Raw genomic sequence first — 26,488 nt, 5'->3', positions numbered from 1 at the left:
GAGAGAAGGCGTGTTTCACTCACAGGAAAAATGTCTTGCTGGTTGCACTGAGCATGAGGATGCTGCTCTGCATTACTCAGCGAGTGCTGCTGGCCTTGCCACTGGGGCCACACTGCCTCTGCTGCTCGAGAGGGAAACTGCGGCCCGGACCGAGAACCATCTGGGATGAAGCACAGCGGGGTGAGATGATGCACCAGTATAACAGAGACACAGGTTCACAGATATATGCACATAACCTACCATAACCATTGCCGTTGAGGCCGGCATGTGCATTAATGGGTGGGTAGTTTGCATTGTTGGTTGGGGTGGGAGCAGCACCTGTCGGCATCTGGCCAAAAGAGTTGGAAGAGCTACTGCCAAATCCTCCCATGGGAGCAAACTGCGGAGGCATGGTCTTTGCAGCTTGTGGAGCCACCTGCTGGTAACAAAAATTGAAGAGTAAGTCATTGGTAAATAACTGATGATAAAATAACTGGGATAGACCATAAAAGTATCATTATATAAAGTCTCATTTGCGAATGAAGATTGACTTAACATACCACGTAAGGCAAAACAAAGTCAGCTTCGCTACATTAATCTTGTTATACTGACTTACCTGGTTATTAAATTGTGGTCTGACTCCAGCTGCGGCTCCAGGCCATCCTCCAGATGGTCCTCCATGAAGGGGGCTGACAGTGCTGGAGGGGGTGACCGACTGAGGGGCTCCATTCTGACGAGACATCTGAGCCAGCATCTGCCCTGCCGAGTGGGCTGGCGGTGCCATCTGTGGAGTCATGCTGACCGGCCTGCAGACAAAAGTGTAGGGAATATCGAGCTCTGTTTGTTACCTGGCAGTCATCTACTGCAAGAAAACAACAACATCAATTATCCTCTTATCAAACATTTTAGAAACTGTTGAAAACATCTTACATGATGTCAAAAAATAAATAAAACATGATGAAAACCCACTATGAATTAAAGATTTGCAACAAATGAAGACATTGTATTCAAAGTCAGCATAGCAGTGAGTAAATACTTGAACGATACAATAAGTGCTTTTAGGAATACATTCTGAAGGGACCATCATCTTTGTCAGGCAGCATCTGCACCAACTTAGCACACATGGGGGAAGCCTTTATTCTTTTAAACCCTTCATGTGGCAGACTCACATTTGAGGGAACTGGGAGTTGTCCCATCTGCTGTTGTTGCACACTAACCAATATCATACAAAAGAAGTGCCCCTGCTAGCTCTGTTCTGATAGGCAAATCCTCGAGACATGCAAACCAGTTGGTTACATACATGTGTCAATTCACTCATGTTCACAACAGCAAGGAGTCCCTGTTGGTTTGTATAGTCTACCGTAGATAACCATTCCATTGTCTTCAGATCTCAAATTTAGTACACTAACAGAGTTTGACAAATTCACTGTTGTTATCCCAAGCTAAAGTTGGGCAGTCCACAAAGAAAAGAAAACTTTTGTGCAGCAGGGGCAATTGTTGCCAATGTTGGACGTGCATGTGTAGAATAGCCAATAGGAACTCCTCTGAAATTACCTGTGACTGGCCAAGTCTCCTGTCACACGGTACATTTTCTAAAAGCCTGAAAACAGACAAATGTAGGTGCAGAAGACTAGTTTTCTCTAAGACCACTTTAATTACAATATACTAAATGGTTAATGAGGATTTTGCAGCTTAACCTTATTAATCAGACCTCAAGATAACAGGGTAAGAACCATCCGAATGCTTCTGGTTTCTGTGACGTGATGTTTTCCATGTGTACATGTAACCGCATGCACAGACATGTATACACTGAAGACCTATTCCTACCTGTATGCATCATTGGAACGACCAGCATCGAAGCTATTGGCTGAAGGGTAGATCTGTGCGGTGGGAGTAGAGATGGAGGGCAGGCCTTTGGTTTGATCTGGGCCTTGGAAAAGGGAGGGGTACAGCTCGGGCTTCTCAAGGCTCTTGCTAGGGTCGGGACCCGCCGCTGTCACTGGCATCTGAGGACCACCAAAATAATCAGTCAGGGATCACTTTATCATTTCTGTAATTAATTCAATGACATTCACAATAGACGGAGGAGCCTGAAATCATGGTAGCAGGTGACATATCTCCCAATCTCAAGATCGTTTGTAGCATGAAACCACAGATTTGTCTTCACAACATAACAGCTTCTACCCTTAAGCAGCAGTCATAATATTAGAAAAACTGAGTAAATAAAGAGTACATAACATGACAAAGTAAACACTAAGTGCTCTGCCATCGGCAATTGGTTAAATTGAATAATGTGTTGCTAGCAGTAACCACTGCAGGCACAGTTCCAGAGCAGTTTAACTGACATTTTGTTATGTCACCATTTTGTCAGATCTGTCCCAAGGCAAATATTGACAAGCATCTAATTATTTACTCCCCATACGCCCATGCTGTACCATCATCTGTAGGCCCTGTAGCTATTTTGCGATTGTTGTTATATGAGATATTAGTGTGCGCACAAAAAGGAGCGGGAGAGCTCGGCAGACATTTCACAACACATTGCAGAAAAGACTAAAATAGCTTAATATCGGTCTTCTATAGCACAGGTTAGACAAGACTCACTGCTTCTCAAACTGTGTCTGAGAAATCTATCAATCCACATCTTAAGTGGTTTTCACATCACTACAACCAAGAGAACGTACTACTGAACATTGAGAGATCTAAAAAAAAAACACACTGGTCGTTTTTCGAAAAGATAGTCATCAAACTGTGTTAAAATACTCATGAAACTTTTTTTTATGACTTTCCAGAACTTTTTCAGAAAACAGTTTTCAAACTCCATGACTTATCCAGTACGAACCCTGTGTTTTGCTCAAAGGCCAGCTGACAGAATAGGTTTGCGCCTGAATTAATAGTGAAGTTAAAAGAAGCGTTTAAAATCAAGATTGTGATTAAATGTGGCCCTTTTAGTCATGAACCTGCAATCCAAAGGATTTATGTTGGGAATACTTCTCGGCTTAAAATATCTTTAGATAAAAGTACCACAGAAAAAGTGTTCCATTTAATTCAAGCATGAACAACAGGCAGTCGTGATAATGGTTCTCTCCCTCTCTCAACACCCGGTTCTGTTTTCCTGCAAAGCAAACATCCTGCCACAAAAAGGCCTGACCAGTTCCTACAGCAGGGGACAAAAGACCCAGGAGAAACAAGGTGTAATCTATGCTTCAATCAAACTCGACATACTGTACATTCATGCGTCCCCACATGTGCATGACCTAACCTGTGAGAGGGCGGTTGGTCCTGCCTCATAGAGACCGTCTCTGGATCCACCTCCCTCTAGCTCGGCCTGCTGCTGCAACTGCCTGAAAAGGGACACACAGAAGGACGGTCTAAAATAGCTTAATTTCCATTTCCAAACACCTGCTGAGAAGCCCAAACACCTGCTGACAAAATAGCACTCAACCCGCCACCGGTCACCATGGCAACATAAAAGAGAAACTAGGAGAGAAGAGGAAGACAGTGACAGGAAAGTATGTTATACAAATACATACTGCTAACATGCTACACTCCCTGTGTTAAAAGTCTATATTCACTACTTACTATGAGACATGCTTCTTATTAGAAAATAGCAATGTTTTTATAACTCTACAGAGACAAATACAGTGGAGAGAAGAATCACCCACAGTAGGAAATGAAAACTAGAAACAGAAGGACTGCAGTTTGCTAGAAACAGCTGTAGTCTCCCATGAAGAAGCAGCCCTTGTTCTCCCATGCAGGGGGAGGATAGTCAGGCCAGGCCTGGTCTCACCTGGCAGCCACCTGCCCAGGGCCGAGCATTACAGGAGGGCAGTTTGGACTGCTCTGACCCAGGGAGGGGGAAAGCGCACCCACTGGGGAAGAGATGGGTGGGAGGGGGTCCTGAGTTGAGTTTCTACTGCCCCACAATCAGAGATGGGTGCAGAGGAGAGGTGTAGGGAGAGAATGATCAGTGTGTGGTGTAATAAAAGGGGTTGTGTTGAGGGTGTAAGAGGAACTGGGGATGTAGGGTGATACGCATTCAGACATCTTCTGTGAAGGGATGTTTCACAGAAGTCACATTTCAAAACGTCAATGGTGTAATTATGTACTGGATTTGATGGTGTAATTGAGTTACATAATTATCGGTAAAATCTGTGTGTGACTCACTTGACATTGACATTGGTACAGATGATATACTCAATCTCCTCTGAAAACGGGTTCTGGAAGGTGAAGGAGCTGGTTCTCATCCAGATCCATTCTCTCGATTTGGAGCGAAACCGAAACATCACTGACAGGACCTGGCCCTTCAGCTTCACCACCTGTGGGCAAAAATCCAGCACGCCAAACAGTCACAATTTGGTATTTTCATAATCAATGACCACACGAAAGATATCAGGTTACATAGGTAATTGGTGTCAGGTTCTTTAGTGAGAGGGAGCAGTTTCTTTCCCAGCCTGAATGTCTCTGAATTGTACCAATAGTATTCTTTGTTGTGGAAAGTGTCTGATTCAGACTGAGGCCACTTTGGTCAGTTTTAGTCTGACTTTGAATGACTTTATTCAGATTGTCCTACCTGTTGGAAGCTGTCTCTTAGTAAGCCCTGGTCTTCAGGGTAGGCAAACTCGAGAATGTTCTTCCCCAATAAGTCCTGCAACACACAGCAGATAATAAAAACCCCCATTAGCTCAGAAGACTCTAATGCCAACTTCTTGCACCAAAGGTTGTTCAAGGATGCCATCTGACATTTCCACAAGCCGAGAGTCTTACCTGTGGCTGGTAGCCGATAGCTGCCAAGCAGCGGTGGTCTACGAAGGTGAACATGCCCTGACAGTTATGGCGCGAGATGAACTCCACTGGAACACTAATACTGTTGACGTCTGTGTCACCTGGGCAACAAGTTACCTAACGAAAGGGAAAAGATTTTAGCACAATCATTGTAACGTAAAGGATGCAAGCTACCACCATAATGTTAAATGGGTCAAAACCACATTGTGCATGAATCACATTTATTTATATTCTTATATGTTCAATTTAATTACCTATGTTTTGAGTGCTTACTCAAAAGTCATGATGGATTTCTTGCAATCAACTGCTTGTAAACAATATTTTATAAAACACTAACAGTGCAAAAGTCAGCTGTAATCCACTTCAGGCAAGACCATAAATTGTGACCAAAAAATATGGAAAGATTATGTTATTCTTAGATTGTTGATATAGGGATCAAATATTACTGCAGTTTGTTAGAAATATAAATGTGCACTGATGTAAAGAGCCATACAAAAACACAACTCTTATTTCATTGTATCAAATATATACACTACTCAATAATAAACTTACATGATCAGTTCAAAATGATTTGTTCTATTGTTCGACTTGCTTCAGAGTAAAAGCCACATGTGCATATCTCTACACACGAGGCATCCATCATACCTGTAATCGCCCAATTGCAACCAGACAGAAGCGACTCCCCTGAGTGTTGTCTGATTCATCATCTGTTAATGATACTCCTAAAACACAAACATGCAAATGTGTTAACTTGGGCCACAAAGAATAACTCACAAAAAGGATTTATCAGATTTAGCATAGTTTGAAGGGTCTAGTCATATTAGCGACATATGGCCGACCCTAGTAAAATTACTAGTTTTACCTGAAGGGGGCCAGGACTTGATGTATCCTGTACAGTGGACCACTACATACTGGGGCTCGCCTTCCTTAGCTGTACCCAAACCATTCCTGAGATGAAGGAAGAAATTATAATATAAACTTCAAAAATGAATCAGTCCCTAATTGTTCAAGTAGTAAAAGTGTGCCAACGTGCATCTTATTGCTACTGGGCTACGTATGTTTATTTCTACACAGTAATCCCAACTTTATTTATTTTTATTTGGTTGTGGTCACCTGTTTCTATTCCTCAGGAAGTTCAGTCTGTTCATGGACAACGGTTCCACGGGACAAGAGCCACACCTGCAAATACACATGGGCCACAACATGAACAATTTATACATCTGGACACACATCGATATAAATGATGAACTGGATAACTAACTGAAGTATGAGTCACACCTCATTCTGCAGATGAATGATCGACGGGCTCCCATACTCATTCTAGAAGATGCCTGCTGGCCTTCTTTCTTTACTGTTCCTGTCTTCAAGTCCAACATCCTCCCTTTAGGGTAAACAAAGAATAGACTCAATCAAGGTTGTAATGAGCGATCATGTGCCAACATTTTTTTATATTGACAACACTTTGGGAATAAATAGTGATAATAAATCTTCTGCTGTCTGCATATTTAGTGTCAGTGTATGCCGTGTACCCGTGTTGTTATTCTCGGCAGTAGAGAGCTGCTCTCTGAGCTTTTCTGTATCATCCGGGTGGAGCTGATCATACAAGGAGGAGCCCAGCCATTCAGACTGTGCCTGGTTGAGGACAGGTGTCAGGGAGTCAGAGACGTAAACAATGCGGCCAGTCTCGCATGACACCACAAACAGGAAGCCGTCGGCTGCCTCCAAGATGAGGTGCTTCAGTTCCTATAGACAGATGGCAGCAAAGACAGGCTAAGCAGTGCGAATGAGAGACCGATCATCCAGCATGATGATCTAAAGTCTGTGTTTATAATTTATTTTGTGACGAAACGCTGTACATTACTCTGCACGTAACTGCTTTTTCCACTTTTGTTTCTCAGCACTTACTCTGCGCGATGACAATTAAGTTACATTTAATCTAAACTAATTTATGCATTATGGTCCTTGAAATAGCTGTCTACATTGTTGACCTGGAGTTGGTGTATAAATACATGTGCTACGCCCATAAAAATGACACCAGTTGCTTTATTTCAGGCACAAAAGCCTCACTTACAGTAATTGCATATTTATAAAGTGCGTTTATAAAAAAATATCTGTTTGAACATTACAAAACTATATTACACACCTCAATTTCTACATTTCTCTCACAGTTGCTCATACCTGGTCAGTGAGAAAGGAAGGTTTGTACGACCCATCCGAGTTAGTACTGCCACTTCCCCTTAGAGCCTTCATATGGGACACGGCCATTCGCAGGATAGTTAGTTTGTCTGGCTTCCTTGCTAGTGCACTGCAGGTGGGCACCATGTCGGACAATTCTGTGATGTAGGCAGTCATCTTGTTCCGCCTTCGCCTCTCAATCTCACTGTGGTTCTCCCTGAAGCGAGGAAACGACGACGGGAGGCAGAGATGGACAGGATAGGAGGGATTGAAATGGGGGAAACAGATGGGCAACATGGAGTAGAGTTTAGAGTTAATGCTGCAATGTAAGTATGCCAACTGGGTAAAGGAGGTGAGAATGAGAGAAATAATGGTTGCATAAAAACTATAAATCAATTATCTGTAAAAAATGATAGTGAGAAAACAAGAGTATGGCCTTTCAAGTCCAGTTGGTGACAAAAGAGAGCAAGTGCAGAAAGAGAGAAAGAACACTTAGATCTCCTGAGAGGGGGAAAAGAAAAAAGACAGAGGAAAGTTGCTCAAGAGGAAGGGATTACCCAAAAGTCCCTGAGTCACACACAGCGTCGCAGTTAGTGACATATAAAACAGTGGTGGGCAGAAAAAAACAACAAGCTGCCTGTGGTAAAGAAGCATACCATTCTGACAGGCACAAAAATAGACACATAGAGCGAGGAAACAGTGCATTCAATATTGATACAAGCAGGAGAGGGACCCTTCTACAGTGTTACAGGCCATACCTGGCTTGTTTGTCCTTTATCTGCAAAACCCTGACCTTCTTCCAAAAGCCACGACATGAAACCAACTCACTAAAACACAGGCCCTAAAATCACTACCAAGTGTAGGAGTAAAACATAATAAATAAAAAAAGCAGATGGCGTGCAGCATGGGGGGTACCCGTTATATAAATAATGTTGCTCCCCGACACCCTCTTCACACACATCCATCTCTTAATTTGTTCTCCTACCTGGCAAAGCGCTCTTTGTCATTGCCGCCTAATGTTTCATCGTCACACCTGAGGAAAAACAAAGAAAACATTGATTGTTATCGCAGCCGCTTAGACAATCCAAACACTTGATGTACCTCATCTTGCTTTATGACAGAACAATCTGAGTCAAATGAACCTGAACAACTTGTTTCCTTCGTCGTCATCATCGTCATCATCAAAGTCTGGCCTGTCAAAACGAGAAAAGAGACACATATCAAACGAATATTCTCACAATAATGTTGACCAAGTGTCAAAAACTAAACTAAACCAGTCAGCAAATACAAATGATCCTGTCGGAAATATCAGCACACAAGTTACCACACACACACACAAACTTACGCAGCTCTTCTTTTGTTGGTCCCTTTTGGTACAACAGCCCCGCCACTTTCTTGGGTCCCACTTGCCCCCAGACCCAGATTTGGGTCTGTTAACTCTATTAATAACACACAGGCACAGAGAGACGACATGTAGCAGGGATGACAGGTGCTTTCCTAATGAGCCTCGAGCTCTCAAAGAGAAACTAAACCACTTACTGAAGCAATAAACACAAGCTGCCATTACCGCACGCAGCTGACATTGGTTGCATTTCACAACCTGTGTGTTCAACATCAAATTAGCGCCACGTCAACTATTTGTGATTAGTGTTTGTAGATCGTGGAGCGCAAAGACAACCAGGATACTAAGCTACTGTTGAAGCTAAACGTGGCATCACGTTCCAGATATCAATCTTAACCGAGCTAACCAACCGCAGCTTGGTAGTCAGCTGACTTAGATGTGTGTCTTTTTAACCGTAACTCATTTAGACCGGCAAAAGTATCACAACAAAGTTATTTTAATAGTCAGCTAGTAGCTAATGTAGCATGTTAGCTATCTTCGGCTGCTAAGCTAGCACTTAGCCGCCGCTGTCACGCAATCTTTAGGAAACTGTCCTCTTTGGCTCTAAAACCTTTTTTTTCTTCTCACAACTCGCGAACAATTGCACAACACTATGCGGCTAAACAATCGCAGCGACTTTTAAAGCTCTTTACCTGTGTTTGAAGAGGTCATGTCCGTCTGAAATAACATAAACAAACAACTTCGGCTGCGGAAAAAGAAAAGAATTCGCCCAAACCCCTTCGCCCCTCCTCTTGTTAGCTGGGTGAAGGCTAACAAGTGCCCGGTCACGTGCGCGCCTTTACTTTGTGCTATAAACGCACGAGGACCTAACACACAGACGAATGGGACGGTTTGGCTCCTCCAATTCGTCCTTTTATCGGTTTAAATCCCCCCTTTCTATCCAAGATGGCGCTTCAGGCTACAGAGCAGAAGCTGTCTACTCTTTTCCTTTCTCCGCTTCCTATTGGACGTCACGAGTCAGATACAAATGACGTCACACGTTTACATTTGTATCCGTGTTTTGCTTCGCCCCTCTGACAGCGGATGAACCTCCTGCAGTGCTGGAGAGTAAATACAGCCTCGTGTCAGTAACTATCCGAGAACTCGAGTATCGTACTGAAAAACAATTTACAAGGTTAATATGAGTATTTTAATGTAGTGCAACTTTATAGTTTGTAATAAGTATTCCACTCATGACTTGGAGGAAAATATACTCAGAATAAAAAAAGTTGTATTGTGCAGAGACCCCTTTCAAAGTGTTATAACACGTGAACATATACAGTATAAACTGATGCATTCATGTCACTGCTGCAGTTGGTCAATAAGGAGATGATTTAAACTATGCTATACACTACTAATCTACAATATATTTTATTAGCTCATCATATTTGTTTTTATGAAGAATAGTATCTGCTCAAATAATGCAGAAGAGTAAAAAGGTACATCATTTGAGTGAAAGTAGAACGTACAGTATACTGTATTCCAGTAAAGCACAGATATCTCAAAATTGTACTGAAGCACAGCAATTGAATACATGTACTGAGTTTTCACTTGAAGTACAAGTACATAAGTAATTTACAATGTGAGAGGTCTGATTATTAGGGCTATTTTCTTCAGAGTGAATACATTAATACGATTTAACAGGATGACATCATTTTCAAATCTGTAAAAATTGTGATATATTGTAAGTTTATGCCAGATGGACTTTTAAAGGACAACATCATGTTTAATGTTGTTGTTTTTGATTTATTTACTGGCAGTTAGAAATGTAAAGTATTTACTGACATAATGGTTAAAAAAAGCTGCTTTTATTGTGATTCATGATCTTTGCTTTTATTATTAATAACAATACTTAGGCATCATTGAACAACAAAATAAGAAAGAAATAACACTGTAATTAGGACACAGCTGTTTCTTCTGTATCACCGAGGAAGAGAGGTTGCTGGTTGGTCTGGGTTAGTAAAAACAACGTGGTGGTGGAATGAGAGTGAGTTTAAAATGGAGGTAGTCTGTAAGGAAGCGGAGTGACTGATTGATACAGTGGAGGTAGGAAATACGAGTCTTAAGAGTTGGTTCTGTGAGGTGGAGAAAGGAAAGAAAACGAGTGGCCATGAAGACAGGAGAGAGCGCTTCCCATACATTACAGTTAAGGCACTTAACACGCAAACAACTTTAAAGCATAACAACAAAAGAGCAACCCTCATTTCTTGAATCCTCCACGAGTCTCAAACACTAAACTGCAAGAAAGAAAGTTTACCTCCTTAACATCAAATAACAACACTTGTAAAACCAGTTTCAGAAACACAATCATACCTAAAATCATTCACTTAGATCAACATTTAAAATTCTAACCCAGGTTAACAAACATAACCCAGGCTACAAGGCAGTGAATTGAAGAAATCTGGCCCATATTTGTAAAATCTGGAAATGGTTAATCTGTCCCATTCCAATCGAGAAACCCACCATTGCAATGATTATATTGAGTCATCGGTTTACAGCGGGTGGCAGCATCAGCGTGATTCACAACACAACTGGATCAAACAGCTTCAGCCGAACCAGAGAGGAAAAACATTCAGCTCCGTCAAAAACTAGCAGGAAGCTGAGATTTATATTGCAGTGTTTGTGCTAAGCACTCGTTTCTGGGTATTTTTGACTGCTCAGACAGCAAAGAACTGAGAATGATAACCTTTGCAGGTCAGATGTCTCTTTTGGAAGAAAGAATTGTAAATAATGAGATCTGCTGGTTTAAGAATAAAACATCGATTAAAACAAGAAAGCAAGATGTTCTTTATGTTTAGAGAAATAACTGATGCCAAATGTACTCCTTAAACCTTAAAAGGGAGACACATGTATAAATGGCACAGGCCATATTGGAGAGCCGAGGCACGGAGGCCCAGTGCACACTATTACAGTGTATCAGAGACACTGTATGTAGTGCAAAGACGTTGCAACAGCTGAACACTTGCGTAATTGCATAGACAGAAAATTAGGGAATGCCCTATCGTCTCGCTTTTTAAAAACTAAATTTCACTCTTTTGTTCTTCTATTAGAAAACAAAAAAGATGCAACGAAATACTGCAACACACGGTTAAAGCTGAATGCATTTGTTTTTTTTAATGGCATTTTAACAGCCATCATCTGGCTCTAAGGCACACAGAACATGGAAAGCTAAAAAGAAGCACCATCACCCCCCTCCTTTGTCCATTTTCTCCCCTGTCTCTTTGAATTTCTTTCTCTCTCGTGACAAAGCGAATCAGCCATGCCATTTCATGTAGTGTGTATCATCTGCCGGACCTCTGTGCCCTCTAAACAGACAAATTAATGTGTCAAGTGTGTTTTTGTGTTGTGCAAAAGTAACAGTGTCAAATTTCCTCAGGATACCTGCTGTTCTTGATTTTAGGGGAATGACCCCCACCAGCCCCACACCATAATCCTTTGTTCTTTCTCTCTCTTTTCATCCCTCCCTCCTGCTCCCCTACCGAGGGATATGAGTCCTTCTCACATTTGTTCGTCCTGACACTTGTTTGCTTTCACTCTGTCTTGCTGTGGTTGTTGTTGTGGACCGTGTGACCGTTCTGCACCGGCCCTTTCTTCTTCATGTTACTGTTATCCTCCTCTTCCTCGTCTGATTCATCTGTTTCATCTTTGTCACTCCTTTCATCGTCCACTTTTTCCTGAAAAACAACCAAAAAAAGAGTCTGAAATGTGTCAATAATCAACGCTCAAACTGTCCTGGAGCTCTGCCAGTGTCAGAACAAGCTCAACCCATCCAGTTACATGGTTGCACGTGGGTGTGTGTGTGTGTGTGTTTGTGTGTGTGTGTGCGTGTCTTGAGGGTGTAAGCACTTCCTTGATTTTAAAACAGAATCTTACTTTTTAAATTACAATTCAACCGCTTTCAGCACTTCAACATGTCAGCTGACAGAATATTTTTTCTTTAAGGGGGAACATCAAAGTATGTCTTGGTGCTACTGCAGAAACAAACTATACGCATTGTGTGGCAAAGAGGGAGGTACATCAAGTCTGATAGATTGCCTCATGATCTGGTGGTGTGGAGTTAGAAACAAGGGGTCCTACTCGACCTCTGTAGCCTGCGTCTCGACTCTTCTTGAAGCTACATTAACTGCTATTATCAAAAACACCCAAATATCCAACAAGTGGTTTTATTGTGGATAATGTAGACACCAAGTTGTGGACAAGTAAGAAAGATGTATAGAATAAAAAAGCTGATATCTCTGGTTCTGCTTGTGCGATTTTGATCCTTTTTTCTTTTGTTTAAATGGTCATCACGAGTCAGACAATAACTACAGGAGTGCACGGCTTCGAGTGTGAGTTCATCGGCTTTCTGTGATTTTTCTCAAACTGACAACCCAACTCCTGAGACCTTAACAAAAACACCTCCAGCCCCTCTAACAACAACTTTCAGTGCTGATAAGCAGTTTGCATCAACGGAGTGAGCACTTTGGTTGACACTTCATCTGACATGGTTTTTCAGTTCATACACCTGAACTGTCTCTCAGGTCTTCCACTTCAACTGACTCTTCCAGCTCAATGTACACTCACTGAAACTTCAATTTCTTGGAGGACTTTTATTTGCTTCTTTTGGTATTTCAAATGTAATTTTCTTATTTTCCTTTTCTAGTGTTTTATTTAATCTTGTTTATTTTTATTTACTTTCTATTCATTTCTTAATAAATGCTGTATGGTGAAGATGTGAGAAATGTTGACGGTTAAATGGAGGGAAGACAGAATATTGAATTTTGCATTAGATTTGTTTGTCTGCTTACATTGTGGGTGAGGAAGCGGATTGCTATGCGTATAATGAGGACCGCCCAAAAGATATGAAGACACTGCAGAATCATCAAAAGTCCATTGAAAAAGTAGTAGCCAAAGAAGGGTTCATAGATGGTCACTGGATAAACCCAAGTACAGTAAATAATCCTGCAATAGAGACAGAGAGGATTATGGACATAGTAACTTAAATAACATACAGGTGCATATCACAATAATATGTTGAAACAATTGTTTAAAATGTGTGTGTACCAAAAGGGAAAGATGACCAGCCGAGTGATGATGAAGATTGCAGCAAATACAATGAAGATGTAGTTACAGGCATTTCGCCACCCAGCATAGTTTAACATCTTTGCTGACTGTCAGAGGAAGAAAGAAAGAGTTTAATAGGGCAGTTGCAGATAAATATATAATGTTTGTTCGACCAAACTAAAGATGACCGAAGTGGAGTTTCCACCACAAGGTGGCAATGTGTCATCAGTGTGTCGGAATTTGCCTCATTCATTGCACCCAGTGAATCATGTGTGAACAAATCTGGCAGGGGATACATTATGTTGCAGCATGGTAGGTATAAATGACATCAACATAAAATATGATAATTATTCATACTGGCCCGACGAATATGTATGCTTGTGTGCTAATCAAAATACTATGAATGTATGAATGGCCTTTACCTCAAGGAGGTAATCGGAGGAGTCGTGAACCAGCATGATGAGAGTTCCAGCACGGATGTAGTTAACGCACCAGGAGAAGCTGAGGAGGAGGATGGTTGCCACATGGTGAACAATCTGCTCCTTGAAGTCCTAAAGAGAAAGCAAAAGGAGACATGGTTGTTGTGCTGAGAAAAGGGAAATGTTGGGAATAAATATTCATGTCTCGCATGTTTTAATCGTGTGAGTGAGAAGTGGTAAACTCTGCTTCAGAGGCATCTAGGTTAGAATAATCATTTGCATGAACACATTGTGACTCTTTAGCAAGATTTTCTCCCACTGCGCTCAGCTGACACTGGCTGAGCAAAGTCCAAACACTCTCTCACTCTCTCACACACACACACACACACACACACACACACACACACACGTGCAACAACAGTCTAATGTCCAGCCAGGTGTCAAACTGACTGATCAGAGTAAGAACAGACTTCCTCTTACGTACAGTGAATTACAATGTAATAACCACATGAAAGTGGAACACAAACTACTGTAGATTATATCTGTTTAAACAAATAAATTCACTCACTTTGCGTTTGACATCAGTCGCCACACTGAAGAGCAGAGAGCTGTAGAAACCCAGCTCGATCATATAGTACCAATACTGAGATGGGAGGAGAGTCTGAAGGAGAGGAAACAAAGCTTTACTTAAAATCGATACATCAATTTGAGCAAAACTATCTTGGGAACTAGGGCTGCAACTAGCAATTATCATCACTATTCCTGATTGATCTTATTATCTTTATTTTCTTGATCAATTCATTAATAGTTTGTTCTATAATAATGTTAGAAAATACTGAAAGATGTTAATTATAAGTTCTTAGAGCCCAGGCAGACACATAAGAAAGGCTCCAAAAAGCCAAATATATTTAGTTCATTATTACAGAAGACAGACTGGTGTATTTTTGCATTTATGTTAAAAAACGTAATTAAATGATGAGCGGCTTATTGAAATGAAAAAAACATTTCAGCTCTATTGGGAACTCTATATTTGGAGGGTGTCTTTTGATTTGTGTCTCAGACTTTCTGCAGTATTCTTCAAATAAAATGTAAAACTTATTAATACCACAACAATGCAATTCTATACCCTTTTCACAGTCCATACCAGTGAACGAATAGTGTCCCTCAACCCAGAAATGAGTTAGCATTTGTACTTCTTTTCTATTTTCCCTCAGATACTCTGGTGCATTCAGTGTACATAGCCATCCCAGACTTACCAGCACAGGGAAACCTTGCCACATCTCCTTCAGGTCATACAGCCAAGGTTTCTGGAAGGAGATATGCGATTTGAATGAGACATCAGAGCTCGACAGGTGTATTTATATCTACTAACTCAGCATGGCAATGAGTCAGCGCTGCCCCCCACTGTGAGAGGTAAGGTTATCACAGCGAAAAAAGACAGACTACTGTGGAAACTGTCATGTCACAATGGTGACGAATGAGCATGGGAACATAAAGAGAGGAGCTGAGGAGGGGTCGAGGTTAACATGGCAGTACTCACATCGATGAGGGCGGCCAGGCCAGCAATGAAAGCAAGAAGGTAAAAGGTAAATCTCCAACTGCAAGAGAACACACACACACACACACATACAACACACTTTCTACTCAGTCAATTGGCAAACGACACTGGACACATTTTCCACCAGCAGACACATAAACGCATCGCAAACACACAAACCCAAACACACAAGAAGGCCAGAATGAAATGCCAGGCTGAATGAGCAGCCTGGAAAAATCTGGTCAACGGCCCTGAGAATGTTAAATTAGGACACACACGCACACACACAGCCAAACACGTGCTAGCACACAATGAGCGCTGTCAGACAGTTTCCTGCCGGTGAATCCGGTAACAGAGGCAGTGAGGGGGTCATTCCCACTCCAGCCTCGAGTACAGGTGTGGAGAGGGGATTTCACACAGGAATCACAGCAGTAGAGACGACCAGAACACAAGAACAGAAAAGTGAATAGAAAGAGTGATACGCCAGTGGGGAAAGTAAGGGAGAGTAACGGAAAGCCTGTTGTGTGCACACAAACAACAGATTGATTCAGAAGAGAAATGCCATACCACACACAGCAAAAGACACACCAAACCGGGGAGCAACCAACACACATGCAGTCACATGCACACAAGCATCATATGAAGAAGAACATCAATCTGCAGACATATCATTCACACACACACACACACACACATATATATATAAACAATCTCAGTTGATGTGGAATGTAGATGTTGCAGGTGTTTCAGAGCCCTTTAAGGATTCATGAGACATGTTGAAGGATAGATTCCCATTGTTCAAAGTCTGTGCCTAAATGTACACAGTAACATCACATATGTTTAGGTCCAGTATGAACAGGAGGAATTATTACAACAATCCTATAGGCCTTCATCTGCACCTGACTTATTTTAAGATTTAAGATTTAAAAGATCCGCTCCTCCTATGAATCGCCACCTTAACGTGGTGGAGGAGTTTGAGTGGCTCAGTGATCCTGGGAGCTATGTTGTCCGGGGCGTCAGCCCCTGGTAGGGTCTCCCAAGGCAAACAGGTCTCGGGGGAGAGCCCAGACTAAGAGCGGTTCAATAAACCCTGATGAATAGCAGCCCACGGATTGTAGCCACCTTGCCCGGACAAGGGAAACCGGGGCACCCTCCCGGAGCCAGACCCAGGAGGGGAGCTCGTCGGCGAGCGTCTGGTGGCCGGGCTTTCGCCCATGGGGCCCGGTCGGGCTCAGCCCGAAAGAACAACATGGAGCAGCTGTCACCCTGTGGACCCACCACCCGCAGGGTGAATTATCGGGGTCGGGTGCTATGCAGACCGGGCGGCGGGCCAGGCGGGAGACCTGGGCGGGCCGATCGCCGGCGGCATAGACTAGCTCTAGGGACGTGGAACGTCACCTCACTAGCGGGGAAAGAGCCGGAGCTGGTGCAGGAGGTGGAGCGGTACCAGCTAGATATAGTTGGGCTCACCTCCACGCACAGCATGGGCTCTGGAACCAAGCTCCTGGAGAAGGGTTGGACTTTGTCCTTTTCTGGAGTTGCCCAGGGTGAGAGGCGCCGGGCGGGAGTGGGGATACTCACGAGCCCCCGGCTGAGCGCCGCTGTGTTGGAGTTTTCCCCGGGGAACGAGAGGGTCGCCTCCCTGCGCCTACGGGTTGCGGGGAGTAAGGCTCTGACTGTTGTTTGTGCTTATGCACCGAACAGCATTTCGGAGTATCCGGCCTTCTTGGAGTCGGTGGGAGGGGTCCTGGAAAGGGCGCCGCCTGCCGACTCCATAGTTCTCCTGGGAGACTTCAACGCTCACGTGGGCAATGACAGAGAAACCTGGCGGGGCGTGATTGGGAGGAACGGCTTGCCCGATCTGAACCCGAATGGTGTTTTGTTGTTGGACTTCTGTGCTAGCCACAGTTTGTCCATAACGAACACCATGTTCGAACATAAGGTGGCTCATAAGTGTACCTGGTACCAGAACACCTTAGGCCGGAGATCAATGATCGACTTTGTAATCGTATCATCTGATCTGCGGCCGTATGTCTTGGACACTCGGGTGAAGAGAGGAGCAGAGCTGTCAACTGGTCACCACCTGGTGGTGAGTTGGATCAGATGGCGGGGGACTCGGCTAGAGAGACCTGGCAAGCCCAAACGTGTAGTGAGGGTGAACTGGGAACGTCTGGCAGAGGATCCTGTCCGGGAGGTCTTCAACTCCCACCTCCGGAAGAACTTCTCACAAATCCCGAGGGAGGCTGGGGACATGGAATCCGAGTGGACCTTGTTCAAAGCCTCTATTGTGGACGCGGCTGCTCGGGGCTGTGGCCGGAAGGTCATCGGTGCCTGTCGTGGCGGCAACCCTAGAACCCGGTGGTGGACACCGGGGGTGAGGGAAGCCGTCAAACTGAAGAAGGAGGCCTTTCGGGCCTGGCTGGCCCAGGGGTCTCCTGAAGCAGCTGACGGGTACCGGCGGGCCAAAAGGGCTGCAGCGACGATGGTCGCGGAGGCTAAAACTCGGGCATGGGAGGAGTTCGGGGAGGCCATGAAGAAGGACTTTCGGTTGGCCTCAAGGAAGTTCTGGCAAACCATCCGACGGCTCAGGAAGGGAAAGCAGGGTCTACCCCAGGCTGTTCTCAGCAGGGGGGGGGAACTGCTGACCCGGACTGGGGACATCGTCGGGCGGTGGAAAGAGCACTTTGAGGAACTCCTAAACCCGGCCAACATGTCCCCCGGAGAGGGGGCAGCGCCGGAAGACTTTGGGGTGGATTCACCCATATCCCTGGCAGAGGTCGCTAAGGTAGTCAAAAAGCTCCTTGGTGGCAAGGCGCCAGGGGTGGATGAGATCCGCCCTGAGATGCTGAAAGCGCTGGACATTGTTGGGCTGTCTTGGTTGACACGCCTTTTCAGTGTCGCATGGGGGTCGGGAACAGTGCCCATGGACTGGCAGACCGGGGTGGTGGTTCCCATCTTCAAGAAGGGGGACCGGAGAGTGTGCTCGAACTATCGTGGTATCACACTGCTCAGCCTCCCGGGAAAAGCTTATGCCAGGGTGCTGGAGAGGAGGCTCCGACCGCTTGTCGAACCTCAGATTCAGGACGAACAGTGCGGATTCCGTCCCGGTCGTGGAACAGTGGACCAGCTCTTTACCCTCGCAAGATTACTGGAGGGGTCCTGGGAGTTTGCCCAACCAGTTTACATGTGCTTTGTGGACCTGGAGAAGGCTTTCGACCGGGTCCCTCGGGGGTTTTTGTGGGGGGTGCTGCGGGAGTATGGGGTGCCGGACCCGTTGGCACGGGCCATCCGGTCTCTGTATGCCTGCAGTAGGAGCTGTGTTCGTCTCCTCGGTAGTAAGTCAGACACGTTCCCGGTGGGTGTTGGCCTCCGCCAGGGCTGCCCTTTATCACCGGTCCTGTTCGTGACCTTCATGGACAGGATATCTAGGCGCAGCCAGGGGGCGGAGAGGATCCGGTTCGGGAGTCTCGGGATCGCCTCTCTGCTGTTTGCGGATGATGTGGTCCTGTTTGCCTCCTCGGACCGTGACCTCCAGCATTCACTGGGGCGTTTTGCAGCCGAGTGCGAAGCGGCAGGGATGAGAGTTAGCACCTCCAAATCTGAGGCCATGGTGCTCTGCCGGAAACCGGCGGATTGCTCCCTCCAGGTGGGGGCAAACTGCCTACCCCAAGCGAAGGAGTTCAAGTATCTCGGGGTCTTGTTCACGAGTGAGGGTAAGGTGGAGCGGGAGATCGATAGGCGGATCGGTGCGGCTGCAGCAGTAAAACAGGCGCTGTACCGGTCCGTCTTAGTGAAGAGGGAGCTGAGCCGGAAGGCAAAGCTCTCCATTTACTGGTCGGTCTACGTTCCAACCCTCACCTATGGTCACGAACTCTGGGTCGTGACCGAAAGAACGAGATCTCGGATACAAGCGGCCGAAATGAGCTTCCTCCGTAGGGTGGCCGGGCTCAGCCTTAGAGATAGGGTAAGGAGCTCGGACATCAGGGGGGAGCTTGGAGTCGAGTCGCTGCTCCTTCGTGTCGAAAGGAGTCAGCTGAGGTGGTTCGGGCATCTAGTTAGGATGCCTCCTGGACGCCTCCCATTAGAGGTTTTCCGGGCACGTCCAACTGGTAGGAGGCCCCGGGGAAGACCGAGGACACGCTGGAGGGATTATATCTCCCGGCTGGCCTTGGAACGCCTCGGGATCCCCCAGAATGAGCTGGAAAGTGCTGCGGGTGAGAGGGAAGCCTGGGTCGGCCTGCTGAACCTGCTGCCACCGCGACCCGACCCCGGATAAGCGGGTGATAATGGATGGATGGATGGAAGATGCAAACCGATCCTTTAAAATGTTGAAGCGCTAAGAAAACCTTTCCAAGCTATTGAGCAATCCCATCTACTGTAGAAAATCATGTCATGTGATCAAACGCTCCAGAACAGCAGTGGCATTGTAATGAGTGCATGTTAAAAATAAAGGGCTACTTTTGCCCTCAGAAATATGCTCATATAGCCATGTGTGTGTGCGTATGCGGGTGATTACCTAGCCTCTCGAAACTTTTTGAGCAAACTGGGTCTGTCTTGGTTCCTCCGTCTCCTGAACCATTGGTGCACTTGTCTTCCTGAATAGCCGGTCTGCTTGCAAAGACTTGTTATTGAAGTCTGAGAACGCACAAAGAAAAATGATTTAAGTATTCAATTGACTGACCAAACACACAACACACTACTTTTTAAAGTGGGTAGGGGTGTGTCCGAACATGTACCTCTGTGGGGGTTTTGGTAATGTTACAGTAGTAGGATTCCAGTGTGGGGTTGTGAGGGACTTTGAGCCGCGCTGTCTCTTTCACCCCAAGCAGAGAAGCCAGGGGTGTAGCCACTGTCCTGCAATCACAAAAAGGTTGTAAATATTAAAAGGAGATGACATGTAGATACTTTAAAGACAGTACAGGGTGCAATCATGGAAACTCTTTTAATTTGTAACAAAGATTAATTCAAATGTAAAGGTAAACTAAGCATATAGACTACACCTTAGAGGCTAGGATGATGAAAGTCAGGATGACGAGAGTTAAGTATACTAACAAATTAAGTAAATAACTACTATGAAAAAACACACATGAATCACTTAAAGGAACTGAGCTTTACTTGTTATGGAGAACGGCATAACATTGGGAAAAATTAGATAATTGCAGAGATAAAAATAACATTCCTGGTGTAAAATAACTCATATATTAAATTTAATTAAATAATTCAAGGTCAGAGGATGAGATACTGATAGGCAGACTAAAGGAGAAAGAAAAAGATGAGAAGACAGCCCTCAGAGAATAGACTGGGCAGAACATTTTTTAAATACAGAAGAAGCAAATGTTTAAATTAATAACCACCGTCTTAGATGAGGGGCACAGATATTTAGTGACAGATGGACTGACCTTTCAAAGATCTGACGGATAATGAGGAATATAAGGGCGATGGGCAGCGCCACCCACAAGTCGTGAGCTTTGGCGTATACTCGCCCATCCCGATCCTCCAGGTCACTCCAGCCCAGGCCTTTTGGAAACCACCGCCGCTCCTGCCAGAACCACTCGCTCAGCCCCAACAGCATCCTGCAACACGGGAGACACACGGAGTCAGCGCCAACTCTATGTGTTTAGAAGGTTGTAAAGCTCAAGACTCAAGAGCCAAGATGCATACGTTCTAGAGGCAGAATCCACACACAGAAAAATACAGTCACACCAGAAATCTGAATTCACTGAGGGGCTTTAGGGCAGCAGCTATGCAGGTCTGGCTGAGTATAGGGGAAGACATCTGTAATTGGGAATGTTGGCTACCATGCAATTAAGAGAACTAGATGATGACAGCAATGTTTCCCTTTCACTGGAGGCCTGCCTGTAGGTTTTTCCTAATGCATATAACAGAGCACAAGCAGCATGCTGGGAGCTCAGCTAAGGAGGCCCACGTGAGGGAGGAGAAATCAGACCAACAACTGAGCTTTGTGCTTTCCACACCGGCACTTTCCGAAACTGTTAACAGCAGCTGCGAATGTTGTTTCAATATTCAGAGAGTACAGAGATGAACATGTGTGCTGCTAAAGTTCAGGGAGTGGCAGAGAAAGACTGTAAAAGGGGTGTCGGTAAGGGAGAACTAGCGGTTGAGAGACATGAGTCATGATTCGTCCATATGTGCAGAGCAGCGGAGGCCTCGCCCACACAGTCCGTCTCTGGAGTCCTCTTACAGATCTCCCCTTCCACCCAACGCAGCTGTAAATGCCAAAGCCCTGTAACCGCTTCACTTACACTCCCATTCCCACCCTGTTGCTCCCATGGAGAGCCATGTGTAATGCCCCCCTAGGCTATAAGTAATACGTTTGCCTGATATCAGACAGAATTGTCAAGTCGTTTCGCTCTGTCCACTCAAACTCAGTGGAGTGGGCATTTCTAAAGGTCTGGACTCAGGTAAAGAATGAGTCGGAATAGATTCAGAAATCTGATCAGATATTGGTACTGATTTTACGGACACACTTTGGTCGGTTTGAGGTTTGATACCCAGCATGTCCTCATCTTTGTCTTAATGCAACTTATTTAGATCAGCTCTTGGTGTTTGACTCAAACCCTTCATTAAGTTACAGATAAACACGTTGCTGCTCTGACCCTGTGCATGAGCCATTGTCATGCTTCACTGTCTTGGTTATTTTCCACATCATGTCATGTTAGTCATGGCCCCGTTTCCTGTTGCAAAAGCATGGCTGGCCGGGCACTGGGCTTTCCTCTCTCTCTCTCTCTCTCTCTCCTAACCACAGGTGGTGGTGGATAGGAAGGGTGACATCTCTTTCCCAGTTATTTTGCCAACGCTTCCACTTCAGTAGCACTACATCTCACTTCTCCTGGTGTGTCCTGACAGATCCCGTGCTATGCTGAACAGCGTGTTTGTGTGCATGCTTGGCTTTGTAAGAAGCAGTGTGATAAAAAAACAAACAGATCCCTAAATGAGCTTTTGAGTTCAAGTAAAACATGGTTCAGGTAGACTCTGTTGACTTCTGTGTAATAAATTCTTCTTCTTCATAACAACCGACTAAAAACTGTTCGTAAGTGTATCCATGCTAAACATATAAGCATGCACAGACATACATAAATAAACAATCATAGGAGAAATACTTGCAATTAAACAAGGAAAAATTTGTAATATTTAGTATTGCCGTCGTGTGGAGGCAATTTAGGATTAGGCTTAGTTATTTTAGGGTTTCTAGTTGAGATCATCTAGTGAATTCAGCACATTAGGGATCTTTCCCCCCGCAGCTTTCCTTACCACACATTGGCCCACTGGATCATATGATCCAGTGGGCCAATAAACAACCTCCAATCCAAGTGACGGACCGCTAGGGCATCGTATACTTGAGAGCTCAAAGTTTATCTTAGAACCTCAAGCGCACAGAGCTGATAACCTTTAAGGCATTTAATTAGTATGCTATTTGGTGTCTCATGAAGCTGAAAGGATTAGTCAATCAATGAATTTACAAAAGAAATTCAGCTACTCTTTTGTTTCTGTCATTTTTTGTATTAATAATTATAAATATTCACTGTTTCCAACCTCTCAAGAATGAATATTTCATGATTTTTCTGTCATACATAAAAACTATTTAATTGAATATATTTGGCAACGGACAGTTTTTTGGATACTATTAGAATAGGTCACATGCAGCCTCAGTTTGCATATCACAGCACAAACTATGAAATGCTGAATGCATATATTGTGAGATGAAGTGTCAGTTCAGGAGGCTGGCCTTATCTCCGCACACTGTTAATCAGCTTTAACTCGGGTCATGCATTGGACATTTTTAAGTTGAATATGAAACATCCTTCACATTGTACACGTTCTTCTGGATCTCGTTTTGACCAAAAATAGTTAATGGTAATTTGTGCTAAAGTGCAAGATACAGTACGCAAACACAGAGATTGCGGAAATTGATATAATGCAGGTGGGAGAAAATCTCAAATCATCCCAAAAGCAGACAGACAGAAAAAAGACTGTCTGTGGTGATCCATTTTATCACCGTTATCCAATCTTCATGTTTTTTGTATCCAAAAGATTACAAGAAAGTTAACTTTAATACATTTGACACTGATCTGTGACCCTCATGAATTATTAATGAAGCTATTCAAATCAGTCTGCAGACTGATTTGAATAGGCCTGTTCGGGAGGTGTGAAGGTAATATTGTCGTGTTGATTTTCCTAGATTCTGACTGGATTCAGGCTTATTATGCCCTTTGAGTAAGTACAGTTAGCTTGCCCAGAGCAATTAGATGGCCCCTGGGTATATGTGAGGCTATTCTTTCAGTAGAGTCTAACATCTAAATGCTAATGATTCCTGTCTTCAAGTGAATTACTGATTAGTCAGTGAACAGAAGTGAAGAAGTATAGGTTGAAATCACTGACAGATGATAGTTGAAGTTATTATCTGTCCAGATTATTGAGGGTTAAGCCAAAACATATAGAGGTTGTCACGGTTCTGTGGAGCTAACATAATGTTTGACCTGGATGCAGGGCTTTCATCAAGAAGAGGGTTTCTCTTTCTCATGAATTATTCAGTAAGTCTTTCAAATTGACAATCACAGTTAGTAAGTACGTATCTTGTCGTCTGGGGAACAATAGCTTTGGTCATTTATTAATATGCCAATCATCTTTTAGATGAATTGTTCTTTTAAACTATGACCCTGACCCCAAACCATACACTTTACAATGAGACGAGCTGCAAATCCCCACAATTGAGAAGCTGGAACAATCACATGCTTAAATACTATGCTATCATCATGTAATAGAGTTGCATTAATTTGAGAATGAACGAGTGCCCATGGTGATGTAGACACATCTCATCTTATTCAACAAAATAACACTAGTCCCATCATAATCATCAAGACTTCCTGTCGCTGAGTCTAAACCCTATCTCAATTCAAGATATATTTATTATCATACAATATTTGAGCCTGTGTTCTCTGTCACTGTGGTGTTCATACAAGCTATTCGATCAGGCACATGTCAGAGGAAAAGCTAAGTGAGGACCACAATGGTAGCAGCAGGAGGGGTTCCCAAACTGAAACTAATCAGTTATTAAAAAACAACAGAGATCATTTAAAAGGGTCCACACGTGCTCTCACCCGGAGCATTCCTGTCTGTAAACACGTGGTGTTGCATCGCCCGGCCTGTAACCTGGTGGTGCAGCGTTTGTTACAGTGATAATGTGACGTGATCTGCTGCTAGTTAGCAAACTTCAGAAAGCAACCCTCCACCGGGCCACGCGCCAGGCTTCCCGTGTCTTCATGTTATACAACCATCCACGGTTACTACTTACTTTCATATAGTTAGCCAAGTTACGATAGTAAACCGACATTCACGTGTTGTGTTGCCGTTAAAACCCCGTTTGTTATATTGTATTACCAGATTCCTAGCTAGATGAATACGTGATGACGTCAGAGCGAAGGATGGGAGCGTGCGCCCGCAGTTAACGCGAAGATACACGAATAACGTCGACTCTCCGTCATGAAAGTGAAACGGTACTTACTTTAGTGTTCGTCCTCGCCGTGAAGCGTGAAACACGCCTCGTGATTAAAAATATTGTTTTGTATTTTTCCCACTAAGTCGTCCAGGTCCCCACCTCGCGAGCTAACTAGCTAAAAACCTAACGGTCCTGTTGAGAGCAGCCGTTTTGGATCCAAGTTTAGCATCCGCTCAGATTTGTACACCTTTCCATGGCGTGCAAAGTTTGTTTTTCCTCGTAATAACGACACTGATGGGGAACAAAAACATAAAAAGTCCCACAGATGGGAGAATGTGTGAGATACTGCAATGCGACCCCCAATTTAGCCCACCCTAGTCCCAACAACTGTTTAGTCTATGTTCTCCTTTTCGTCGTCTCCCGGCCAATCTGGCAGTCTGCAGGGTCTGTCCGGGTGTCGGGGCCGGGCGGAGGCGGAGGACGGGCCGGCACGAGAGCAGAGTGAGAGGAGCATACAGGGGGGAGGAGTGAGAGGATAACGGAGAGGGAGGGACGCAGATGACGTCCGAGCACATGAGAGCGGCTGGCTGACACACGCGCACACACGTCCGCATTTTGTTTCTGCTCGGAGAAAAGTGGATGATAACTCTGCTTCTTTTTCTCGGGTCACGTTTGCCCCGGCTTTGCTGGAGCTGACCTTTGACCTGATTGTTTTGCAAATATCGCATAACCTACTGTTGATTGATTGTTACAATTCTGTAGCAGGGCAATATCATTATTTATTTGGGCCATTTGTCAACCTTTTGTCTTCCACAGAATCACATTTTTTCTGATATATTTCTTTTGGTATTTAACTGCCTCTTAGAGCCCAAACCAACACCTACTTTTGTGATGAAACAGTGACGTCCCCTCAAATTATCTCCTGCCTGAAGAAAGATTTTGTTGAGTAAATAAAAAGGTTATCATTCAAACTAACTTAAAAAAAATATATTGAAACTTTTTAAACAAACAAACAAACGTATTTCCAAATGTTTTCTTTGCAGGGCGTTGCCCTTCTTTCAGCCACAGTGGAATAAGTCTATAGTGCTATCTTTGTGACCCATCATGAACTATAAAAAAAAGCTTGTGAGGGGTTACAAGCTGACTGACCTGCTGCACTGTGCATGATTACTTTCAAGGTCTGATTAGCTTAGAGCCTATAAAAGAGCTCAGCCCAGATAGTGACAGTTTGCACATTTACAAGGGGTTTACATGGACAAGGTCAGTGAGGCGAAATGCCCCTCATATGAAGGTGAGAGGCTACATTTGTGACCTGAAGGCTATATCATTAATCTTTTTAAGTCTGGGGTCATGAGAGATTTTGAATGACTCAGGGAGCCAACTAGTCAAGAAATCAAAGCGTATTAACCAACTGTTGTGGATTATAAACAGTTTGTCATTCAAGTAGATCCCGGCAAGTTCAAGAAAAGTGTTTTGGAATTCAACTTTAAAATACAAAGGCTCTTCACATTGATGGAGTCTAACTGCCAAAGCTTTCGTCTGTTGCTAACCTCAATCAATATTGTTGTACACCTCAGGATATCTCCTTATTGGAATTTGTATATGCAATTCTGTACTTGTTCTGTACATCTGGACAATCAACATATATGTTTTTATCCTTTAGCTGTGTGTTCCGAGAGAAGAGCAATTACAAAAGTTTGAAAAACACAGGGTAT

At 44.0% G+C, this 26,488-nt stretch overlaps 2 protein-coding genes across 10 annotated transcripts in view; both read right to left on the bottom strand.

Moving 5' to 3' along the window:
* The window catches only part of arnt (aryl hydrocarbon receptor nuclear translocator), a 10,831-nt gene extending 1,542 nt beyond the window's left edge, over nucleotides 1-9,289 (bottom strand). The window contains exons 1-19 of one of the 8 annotated variants that reach the window (XM_034553053.1): nucleotides 8,971-9,289; nucleotides 8,282-8,375; nucleotides 8,079-8,129; nucleotides 7,922-7,969; nucleotides 6,940-7,153; nucleotides 6,291-6,504; nucleotides 6,040-6,142; nucleotides 5,875-5,940; nucleotides 5,624-5,709; nucleotides 5,407-5,483; nucleotides 4,744-4,878; nucleotides 4,550-4,624; nucleotides 4,144-4,295; nucleotides 3,767-3,892; nucleotides 3,239-3,320; nucleotides 1,807-1,985; nucleotides 596-785; nucleotides 241-418; nucleotides 24-160 (exon numbers count right to left, since the gene is read on the bottom strand). In XM_034553053.1, the coding sequence (XP_034408944.1) occupies nucleotides 24-160; nucleotides 241-418; nucleotides 596-785; nucleotides 1,807-1,985; nucleotides 3,239-3,320; nucleotides 3,767-3,892; nucleotides 4,144-4,295; nucleotides 4,550-4,624; nucleotides 4,744-4,878; nucleotides 5,407-5,483; nucleotides 5,624-5,709; nucleotides 5,875-5,940; nucleotides 6,040-6,142; nucleotides 6,291-6,504; nucleotides 6,940-7,153; nucleotides 7,922-7,969; nucleotides 8,079-8,129; nucleotides 8,282-8,375; nucleotides 8,971-9,007 (2,244 nt within the window). In that variant the 5' untranslated portion in view covers nucleotides 9,008-9,289. The remainder of the gene's footprint in view (nucleotides 1-23; nucleotides 161-240; nucleotides 419-595; nucleotides 786-1,806; nucleotides 1,986-3,238; nucleotides 3,321-3,766; nucleotides 3,893-4,143; nucleotides 4,296-4,549; nucleotides 4,625-4,743; nucleotides 4,879-5,406; nucleotides 5,484-5,623; nucleotides 5,710-5,874; nucleotides 5,941-6,039; nucleotides 6,143-6,290; nucleotides 6,505-6,939; nucleotides 7,154-7,921; nucleotides 7,970-8,078; nucleotides 8,130-8,281; nucleotides 8,376-8,970) is intronic. The other 7 variants (XM_034553056.1, XM_034553054.1, XM_034553059.1 and 4 more) reach the window with 7 other exon arrangements.
* A 2,116-nt stretch (nucleotides 9,290-11,405) lies between these two features.
* Nucleotides 11,406-25,317, bottom strand: cers2b (ceramide synthase 2b). Of its 2 annotated transcripts, none has more exons than XM_034553506.1 (11): nucleotides 24,840-25,317; nucleotides 20,716-20,889; nucleotides 20,053-20,170; nucleotides 19,833-19,951; nucleotides 15,320-15,377; nucleotides 15,036-15,086; nucleotides 14,348-14,440; nucleotides 13,783-13,911; nucleotides 13,361-13,467; nucleotides 13,105-13,258; nucleotides 11,406-11,991 (listed from the first exon to the last, which is right to left on the bottom strand). In XM_034553506.1, exons 2-11 carry the CDS (start codon nucleotides 20,886-20,888, stop codon nucleotides 11,848-11,850), a joined length of 1,146 nt encoding a protein of 381 aa, XP_034409397.1. In that variant the 5' UTR covers nucleotide 20,889; nucleotides 24,840-25,317; the 3' UTR covers nucleotides 11,406-11,847. The 2 variants fall into 2 exon arrangements, with proteins under 2 accessions (XP_034409397.1, XP_034409398.1); XM_034553507.1 differs by lacking the exon at nucleotides 24,840-25,317 and adding an exon at nucleotides 24,630-24,823.
* Nucleotides 25,318-26,488: the final 1,171 nt, after the last annotated feature.

Source organism: Cyclopterus lumpus, chromosome 16 (assembly GCF_009769545.1).
Source record: "Cyclopterus lumpus isolate fCycLum1 chromosome 16, fCycLum1.pri, whole genome shotgun sequence".
NCBI classification, from domain to species: Eukaryota; Metazoa; Chordata; class Actinopteri; order Perciformes; family Cyclopteridae; genus Cyclopterus; species Cyclopterus lumpus.
The sequence above is the reverse complement of the archived record's forward strand: the minus strand, read 5'-3'. Positions and strand labels throughout refer to the sequence as shown.